Genomic DNA, 9,692 nt, shown 5'->3' with positions numbered 1-9,692 from the left:
TAAAAGCAATACATTTATATTTTAGTATCAATCTGCAGGATTGAATCGAACAAAAAATCCTCAGCATTATTATTCCATAACAATCGAATTGGGGGAATAAACATGGAAGACGGGGCAATCCAATTACGGACGAAATATATACGTAATGTATTCTAATGCATCTCAGAGGTATTGTTTGTCCCAGTTTAGGTACATTTACAATTATAACGATATAAGTGTCAAAATTGTTTCGCGCGCGGTATTCGAGATGATGTAGGTACTTACAAAATGTTTACAAACAACGTACTATTCGGGATTTTATTCGCACTCTACGGTTGTCGTAATCAAATTACTTACTATGGTAATATGGATGAAGATAAATGGTTTATGTTGCGGTATACTTTCATTTTAACTTTTATGTATGGAATGGTGAACAAGACAAATAAGGTACTTCAGAACAGCTTTTGGTAATATCCAGAGTGATTAATAGTTAGACTAAAATTTAAGCTCTTTTATACACAGAACAGAATGGAATAGTTCTTTGTTTCTTAAGAAGACACTTAAAAGAAACGGGATGGCTTCATATTATAGAATATTAAATTAGTGGTAAAGTGTTAACCAGATAAACGTAGCAAACAGTTGTAAATATTTTTCAGATTAAAAAAAGTAGCAAAATCATATTTTCAAAGGAAAATCGTGTTGGTTTCTTCATGCTCCTGTTTGTATATTCATAAGTCTGTTTTTAATAATTAATAATTATGAAGGAATGGATAATAAACGGCGGTAATTATACAAAATAGGGGTGTTTGTAAAGCGTAAGGACGAGGAATAGTTTGAAGCCGTCAAAGGTACAAAGTCGTTGTCTCGGTAAACACCTTACATAATTAACAATGAATATATTCTATTTATATTCAGTTGTTTGAAGCCTCCTTGACTTTGACACAATGTTAAGTTATTTCTGAAAACATTTCAATAAACGGTTCCAGAACGCGACACTGGCAGCTCTTGTTGTAAAATACAGCAGATTGTCAAAATACAGAAATTAAACTGTTCAACTCTATAATAATAACAATATAATAATCTAATCAATATCTATAAGTGATCTAACACACACAGCGTTTATAATTACTTAGTTCTTTGATTAGTCTAACTTACAAATTAGTAAGGTAAGTCAGCTTTAAGCAAACTTTCGAGTAGTTACATTACATTATTTTACTCGTGAAAAGTTTACTAGATAATTAAAGTTTAATTTCAATCATCTGAATGTTATTCAAAGAAATCTCTCTATTGTATCTATTAAAAATTAAATTTTGTTGAAGTTCTCAATAAATTAGAAGTCATGCTCCTATATTGATTTTAAAAAGGTTTAGAAACATTACTAAGTTATTTTTAACCATTAAATTACTATGTTCAAGAAAAATAAATTTTCTTAAAAATTATTAGTTAACTTTACTTTTAAATCAAATTAATTATATTGTTTCCCGTAAGTGTGTGTGAGAAGAGGGTATACAGCAGTTATACGAGACGCGCTTAGAGCAATGTGTTACATACCTTTGTCTAAGCGCGCGATGCATCCTTTAAACTCGCTTTTATTTACTATTCAAAAATAAATAAGAGCTACTTAATGCAATTAGAAAATCTTTTTCCTTTCCGTTTTTGTTGAACGCTACGGGTTCCAACCAGCGCTCACTGGCAACAATAAAGTAGCAAGAAAAACTTGACTGAGTTTTATTTTATTTTAGGTTTTGAGATTTAGCTCTACAGTTATGTGTTCAAATATCTTTAAAATGTATTTCAATGTCAAAATATTTGCAAATTAATTTTAATAGCAACACCATAAGAATTATTTCTTCACAATTAAGAATGTATAATAAATGTTCTTTTGTTGTAAAATAAAAGCCGTTTTGAAGGCAAAATAATCTAATTAATTTCAAAAAATTATAATACGATTTTACATAAATTCTGTTCGTGTACAAAGGCATGTCGTAAGTCGCTTGTCTTGTACTGTTTAATTTTAATACCATGTAGTAGAATAATCTGGCTAATTTAATAGGCTTGTGAAGGTGATGAATGCCAGTTTGCCTCACTAAAACTCTTGAAATATTAAAAGCAAATACATATGGTGAAAATTTTAAGGTATTTTACTTTGCATTAAGCGAATAAAGATCGAATAATATTTTTTCGACAATTGTTAAAATTATCAAAAGATTTCAGTGTTAATAAAACGTGTTTTATTTCCAGATGGGTCTAGACCACGAGCAACCAACTTAGAGCTTTGAAAAGGATTTCACAATTTAAGTACCCCCTAAGCACAATATGACTCCTCCCAGTAACGTCACCAACGTCACGGAGATCGCTTCAGCCCCAGTGGACCCCACCGTGATATTCGGACCACAGAGAGACTCACTTGTCATAGTGTTACCAATAACTATAATATATTCACTTATATTTATTACCGGGTTACTGGGTAACATATTTACATGTCTAGTGATAGTTAGAAACAAAAGTATGCACACAGCAACCAATTATTACTTGTTTAGTCTAGCGATGTCAGATCTCCTTTTACTTATTAGTGGCATGCCCCAAGAGATGTATTCCATATGGGTCAAATGGCCTTATGTGTTTGGGCATAGTTTTTGTGTGATAAGAGGCTTAGCGGCGGAGGCTTCGACGAATGCGAGTGTATTAACAATAACGTTGTTTACTGTTGAGAGATATCTCGCTATCTGTCACCCGTTTGTTTCACATAAAATGTCGAAGCTCTCGCGAGCGACGAAGCATGTAATGCTGTTATGGGTGGTGGCGGTGGGGCTGGCGCTCCCCCAGGCGCTACAGTTCGGGATCCGAGAGCACAGTGGTGTCACAATGTGCTTACAAACAAGAATTATTATAGAGCACTCGTTCGAACTATCGACGTTCTTCTTCTTTTTTGCGCCCATGGTGCTCATCACGGTGCTGTACTCATTAATTGGACTGAAACTGAGAGAAACCAATGTAAGCAAGGAGGAATGCCAAAAGGAGTTTGATAGAAGTATGAGATACGCACACAAAATACGACGAAAACACAGCCAAGCCACAAGGAGGGTTATCAAAATGTTGGGTAAGTAAAGAATTATGCTTAAATTGTAGTTATAGTTAGTTAATAAAAAAATCTGTTATATCTCCCTAAAATATTTCGGTAGAATTTGGGTCCCACTTGACACATAAATGTGCTAGTGTATCAACGTTTTACGAACTAAGCGACTAGCGTTCACAACGTGTAGTTGCATTTTTTTTTTTGTTTTTTCCGGGAAGCCTCATGAAATATTCAAATGCCGAACGAAACAAAAGTAGGTACAAACCTAATAATACGGCAGCCTGTTAAACGAGTCACATTAATCAATTAAGAAATTAAAAAAGAGAACCTGCTTTATCATTACTTTATTGCAACACAATTTGTGATATCATTTTAATTCACTCTAGATTACAGTTCACAGAACGGCTTGTGAAAAAGTGTAGCGAAAACCCCCGGAATTTTCATTTACACCATACTGTCTGGAAAAATAAAGAGTCGAACCTTTTTATTTGTTTCAAGTTTGAGATTAGATTTCAGTACCCGAAAATACCTGAAATCCTTACAAAGGAAGAATGTTCCTTTTTTTCTAATAAAGCCCAATTCTGAAAAACAGCTTAAATACTAGCAATTTATTCAATCATCTCATTCAAGTGTTAAATATAGAAATACTGATGAATACCAGCTCAAACATGTCGAATATAACGTTTCGTTAACTTCAGAAAACATCATATTCACATTGCTGCCATTGACGCCTAACTTTGAGTTCCCAAACTTATTTGTTAACAATTCATACGGTACATGTAGCGAACGTCACACGGTGTCTTGTTCTATTCTGAAGCATTACCAACCACTTATTGTTTCCATTAATCTAAGTATAGGTACAAGATGGAACGTGACCTTTTAATACGTTTAGGACAAACGAGGAGTCAATGTGAACAAAGTCAAACCCTCCTTAATGTGGATAATTATACTAAATTGTATGAAAGAGAAAAAGGAAACCCTCTTGTATGGGTCTTATTTTAGCTCAAACATATAAAATTAATTCCTTAATTACACGTTACATTCAGCTATTTACTTTATTTAAACTTTTTCTAATCGGATTCAGTTAAGTACCAGTGTTTACAAGGAGGACTGCCTTTCTGATCTCCAACACGATACTCCTTAGTTGGACTGGTTTTAAGAGTTTCTAGATTCTGACCACTCCTAACGGCAGTCAAAACCGCGACGACGACGACCACCGCAACCCAAAATTTGTTGTACACAGAGGAACTCGTTATGACAGAGAAGGTCATCCATCCATGGAATGACCACTTGTAGCCAGTAAATCAATTAGTTACATAAAAGATTGTCTTTTATACTACTTGTGTTTTGTTACAGTTGCAGTCGTGGTAGCCTTTTTCGTTTGCTGGGCGCCGTTCCATGCCCAGAGGCTGGTTGCAATATACGGAACCACAGAGAATCACTTAGCGCGGTCACCGATACTCCTGTCTGTGTATTCATTCCTCACGTACACTTCTGGGATCTTCTACTACGTATCAACGTGCATCAATCCAATATTCTACCACATCATGTCGAACAAATTTAGGGACGCCTTCAAGGTAATATTTCTTACACATCCTGTTGCTACTACTGACCAAGGTCGTCTGTAAATTTAAGCATTAAATTAAAATTCATTTTTATTCCATTTTTGTCAATCATTTGCATATAATTTTATTTTAGGATACAAAACTCGTAATTACAGCTGCATTTAACATTGAGTAGCTGTACATAAATTATCAAGGCAAATTTTATCAACTAATACAAAAAGAAAATCTGTAGTTACATATTTGCTCGTCTTTATGTATAGGTATGTAACTACTTTTCACATTTTCCGACTAAGTTTACACCTATGTATATAGGTTCTTACTACTTGCTTAACAGCCATTAAGCAGACTATAATTACACAAACATGGAAGTTCTAAATTTATTACATTTAACCAGACTTAAGTTTGAAAGATAATAGTTATTATTATGGAAGTAATTAACAATAATGCTATACCTTTAATGTAATCGAACTTTGGCTAGTTATAAGGTAATGTTCTCGTCTAATTTTCTTACAATGAACAAACTTAACAATTATGATTTTCAAAATAACTTTTGAATTGAAATGGGCCAAACCGCAACACATGCCCATTATTGTAACTCCTGAAAATAAGGATCTACAATGATACTAACGAATCCCCCAGCAGTTTTGAACTCGGTATGGCAACGAAATTAATGAAAAGTTGTGAATAGATGTGAGCAGACAAAAAGAAAAGATACGACGAGAAAAGACATCGGCAACTGAGTTAAGCACAAAATAAATGTAACATACGGTTCCTTAAATCATCTCAGAAACTGTTATTTTGATTTCAATAATGAAGGCAAAATTTAATCACCTGAAAGTGAAGAAATTTGCTACAACATCACCAAGGTCTTGATATTAAACATCGGCGGATGTCAAATGTTATATTATAACAAGTCTTGTTGCCTTGTTCCATTGCCTTGTTTTAATGCCATAACTATGTTGTTCCACTGACCACAATCCTTCATTATTTTACAAGCTGAAAGTTTCTTTTTGCATTTCCTTGACAAAGATATAACAATCAGCTTGGATTGGAGTAAATTGGACAATACTACCTTAAATTCGATAAATCTCAATTTTAAGTTTATGGTGGTTTCTTAGGTTCACGCGAATATTAGACACCTTAAGTACGTATATTACTTGGGACCAAGTGTTAACATAGTAGTTTAAGAAGTCGGTAAGTTTTCATGGATTTTTCACCTTACCAGATGTTATAACCTTTTTTCAAAAAGATATCTATATTGAATCTGCAAAGATCGATATTGCATCTGCAAAATTTCGCGCGAACGTTATTTGTATGTAAATATGTATTTATAGGCCCTCATCAAAGATGGATCATTAAAGTATCTTTAAAAAAAACTCATAATAGCCAAATAACTATAATCTATAGACAATATTAAATTAGAATTGGATTTCTCTCGTCTACTGTCCTATGGAACCGGGGTAGATAGTCACCGGTAAGCCCCATCGCGTTTACATTGAAAATCTCAAGAAGGCTTCTGCGTATTGATCCTGAGTCCTCATGTAAGCTTTTGAAAAGGACCGGGTTTCTTTTCTTGAACTTATCAACGATAAGAAGGTTTGCAACTTAATTTCCTAAGTAGCGTGTATAGGTAAGTATGTTTAAAAGATGTTACATAAAAGTGAATCAAAGAAAAATGTTGAATTCACAGTACTTTTCTTTTGTTTTCTCAATGTTGGAGTTTCAGACTACGTCGTAAAGTAAAACTTACGTTAAGGAATAAAAAGTCCGCTCTAAGCCTTGTAAAACAACATCTAAAAGGTTTTCTTACAGTATCACGCCTGTAAATACAACATCTTGTCTGAACAAAATTAAGCACTTAAAAGTAAGGAAAAAGAAGTTCTTTTTTGACAAGTGACGTGCTCTGAATTACCAGTTCCATTCGTTGAAACGTTTCTCAGCGATTGATAGCACTAGCGTTCGAAAAATAGCAATTTATCTCCTTATCCGGGTTCAATTGGTAAGGATAATGGAATCTCTCTCCAATATGAGTGTTAAGCCACGTGATATAACGCTTGAACATGACACAAGCTTGTAACGAGTTGATAATCCTGTTGCGTGCTATCACAGTCCTCTAGTACAAATAAGAATTCTGACAATTTTTTTTAATAGAATTTTATTGATTGGAAAATCTGTCTCAGTTCATCAGACGCATCGGTCAAAAATCCTGACAACATTAAACACTGTTCACACTACTCAAAAATACTAACTACATCATCTAATTGTCACGATTACCTTTTTAAAATAATTTTATTTTAATATTGTGTCCTATGGTCCAACTTCCTAATTTTTGACTCTTAGTTTATATGTATGTTTTCACACTTTATAAACGAGAAGCGAAATTGATAGTATGAGTAAAGTTTTTTTAATGAATTTTACGACGGACGTCGTAATAATCGACGGACGTCACGCATATTAATATATTTTTGTTATTATATACTTTGTTATCAAAACTTTTCCAACTCTAATCAAAAATCTTTATTTGCTCAGAATATGGTACAAGAGATGAGAGTAAAATAACAATAGCCTCACACACTTTACTGTGAAGTCACAACTTGCAAATTCGATAGTGTTTGTTGCAAACCAGCAATCATACACAATATTTCAGCCTAAGTCTTATAACCTTACAAGTTACGTTTAAGTTACACACGAAACTTCATTTAGATTAAAGTTAGCAGACGATTTGTTCCAGAAAACAATGATGTTATGGTGCTGCCGCTCGAGCGAGAGGGCTGCGGCGAAGCGCTGCTCGTACACGGCGGTTGCCTTCCCACGGAACCCGGCGTCCAGCGGTAGCGTCAACTCAGGTATCATAAACAAGGGCCCTTTTTCTGGTAAGGAAATCCTCATGGACACCCAGTCCGTCGGGGGAGGAAATGGGTAGTGTCAGAGGTCAAATGAGTTTTTATGTCGGTGCTGGCAATGCGTTGCAATCCTTCATACACATCATTAAAAACTCCTGCTGGGGAAGCAGGATTGTCCGAAAGGGTTAACGTGGCCCCGGTACACGAAGATTAGATTAGAATATTCTTTATTATACACCATAGAATTACAGCAGTGATTCTTAGAACATACAGTGTACGGGTACAATGGCAGTCTTTTCGCTAATTGCCAAGGGCAAAGGAATGAACATATAAAAAATGCAAACTAAGCAAAGCTTGTCTTATGAGTACAGGACAACTGATAAACGTACTTTTAGGTAAGTTACACCCAGACACAGAACTTATTATCGTGCTCATCACAGAAACATTTATCCTGAGTATTAATCGAACCCACGACCTCTGGTAAAGCAGTCAGAGTCACTAGCCAATAGACCAACAGGCCAGTCAACAGGGGTGGGTTTTCATTGCCCATCCAAAAAAAATACCTTTGAACTCAATGACACCTGACAGCCCTAGCATCCATCTCTAAGCAAGAAGAACAAACATTTATAAAAAAAGAAATTTACGAAAAGTAGTGCTCATGGGAATATTCCCCCTGTAGGAAAGTTTCATTTATACGGTCGTTAACGTCAATGGAAAACGTTCAAGGGTAACGATTTGGTGAACGAACGATCAAGGTATCAAAATGTCCCTCGGGCTGAGGGCATATTTCTCATTTATGAGGAGAGCCCGAAACCATAGGGCATATTTATGAGAAATATGCCCTATGGTTTCGGAATTCCCTAGATGTGCCCGTGGGGTCTTGTGCGTTGATTTTTGTCGTATTTGTAAGCCTTTGGCTGCTTCATAATTCACAAATACAATGAACTAACGAATGAAACATTACAGGTAATACAACATCAAAGAATTCGCTGCGGAACGACGCGAGCCTTCGCTACAAGTTGAGAGGGTTAGACAACTGCAGGGATAGAAACGTGCCCACAGTGCACGTGTGCCACAACGGCAAGACGATAATGACGCCGCCACTCCACGACTACAGGACTTGCAAGCACTTCCAAAACACGACTCACGACTCAATGAGTTTAGGCAACGATAACCGAAGGCCATGTTCTCCAGTGTGCTGCACCTTCCCATCGTCCCCCACGGAGACCATAACAGTCACTCCTGAAGCTTTAGTGAACAACATTTCAGAAGAAAAACGAGATTTCTCAGCAGACGAGCCAGAAAAGTATCTAAAAGAAATAAAATTAAGAATAATACAACGAGAAAAAGAATATGGCTAAAACTTTTTTAACTAATTGTAAATTTAGGTGTTATGTGTTAAGAGTCGATCTCAGTGACAAGTCCAACGTTAAAATTTTACGAGGTTAAATTGTATTTATTATAAAGATATTGTATGCTTCACAACTTCTATTTTCTACGTATCTACAAAACGCACTTACATATTTGTCTCTATAAAAAAAGGAAACAAAAAATTTCTTGTAAAGTTCCTGCCCCTCATTCCACATTGAGACCGTTCAATTCGATCAAAAAGTGTCATGTTCATATCGTTGAAATGAAAAGAAATAGTTTGAAAAAAAAAACATTCGTTGGATGCATGATATTTCCGCAGTGTTGTGAGTTAACAGAATATAACGGAATCATCATTATTTGTCGATTACAGCGTTTGTTTGAACTTAACGATAAGTGGATGTAACTTGTCTTAAGAAACAATAAACGTGTTCTGACAGAGACTTTCATAAAACCAACTCAATTACGAAAGCAATAAATAGTTAATTCCAAAATTTTCTTCTTTCTTGTACGAACTGTGCTGATTTGATGAAAATAGATAGTTATTGATAAGCATAACTTTTGCGAAGTGACTTGTTCCTGCGGGAATATGGTTCATTTGCATACGTACAGTGACTTACAGAAGTGCTTTTTGAAATTTGACCCGGGTCAACTTAAACACGTATGTAAAAAAAAATACAACCGAGACTGAAAACTTGTACTTGAGATAATTGGTGTGTTTTAAGGTCATTTCAATCATAAAAGGTATAAATTATATTGTACATTCAACTTTAACTATATTTATGACTTATTGTAAATAGAATTTTCTCATGTTTGTTGAGACGAAATTAATACATGAATAAAAATCTTTATTTTTCTCTA

At 34.8% G+C, this 9,692-nt stretch overlaps 1 protein-coding gene across 1 annotated transcript; it reads left to right on the top strand.

The window, feature by feature from the left end:
• The first annotated feature begins 1,917 nt into the window (after positions 1 to 1,917).
• LOC113497660 (pyrokinin-1 receptor-like) lies at positions 1,918 to 9,692 on the top strand. The gene is made up of 4 exons (XM_026877328.1): positions 1,918 to 3,079; positions 4,412 to 4,632; positions 7,352 to 7,466; positions 8,430 to 9,692. The coding sequence occupies exons 1-4, from the start codon at positions 2,296 to 2,298 to the stop codon at positions 8,822 to 8,824; spliced, it is 1,515 nt and encodes a 504-aa protein (XP_026733129.1). The 5' UTR covers positions 1,918 to 2,295; the 3' UTR covers positions 8,825 to 9,692.

This window comes from Trichoplusia ni, chromosome 9, assembly GCF_003590095.1.
Source record: "Trichoplusia ni isolate ovarian cell line Hi5 chromosome 9, tn1, whole genome shotgun sequence".
NCBI classification, from domain to species: domain Eukaryota; kingdom Metazoa; phylum Arthropoda; class Insecta; order Lepidoptera; family Noctuidae; genus Trichoplusia; species Trichoplusia ni.
Note: the sequence above shows the minus strand (reverse complement) of the source record. Positions and strands in the feature narration are given on the sequence as shown.

Coding starts and splice junctions, on each gene's coding strand:
- LOC113497660 (XM_026877328.1), top strand. CDS start 2,296: ATGACTCCTCCCAGTAACGTCACCAACGTCACGGAGATCGCTTCAGCC. Junction 4,633..7,351: donor AATTTAGGGACGCCTTCAAG/GTAATATTTCTT, acceptor GATTTGTTCCAG/AAAACAATGATGTTATGGTG. Junction 7,467..8,429: donor CAGCGGTAGCGTCAACTCAG/GTATCATAAACA, acceptor GAAACATTACAG/GTAATACAACATCAAAGAAT.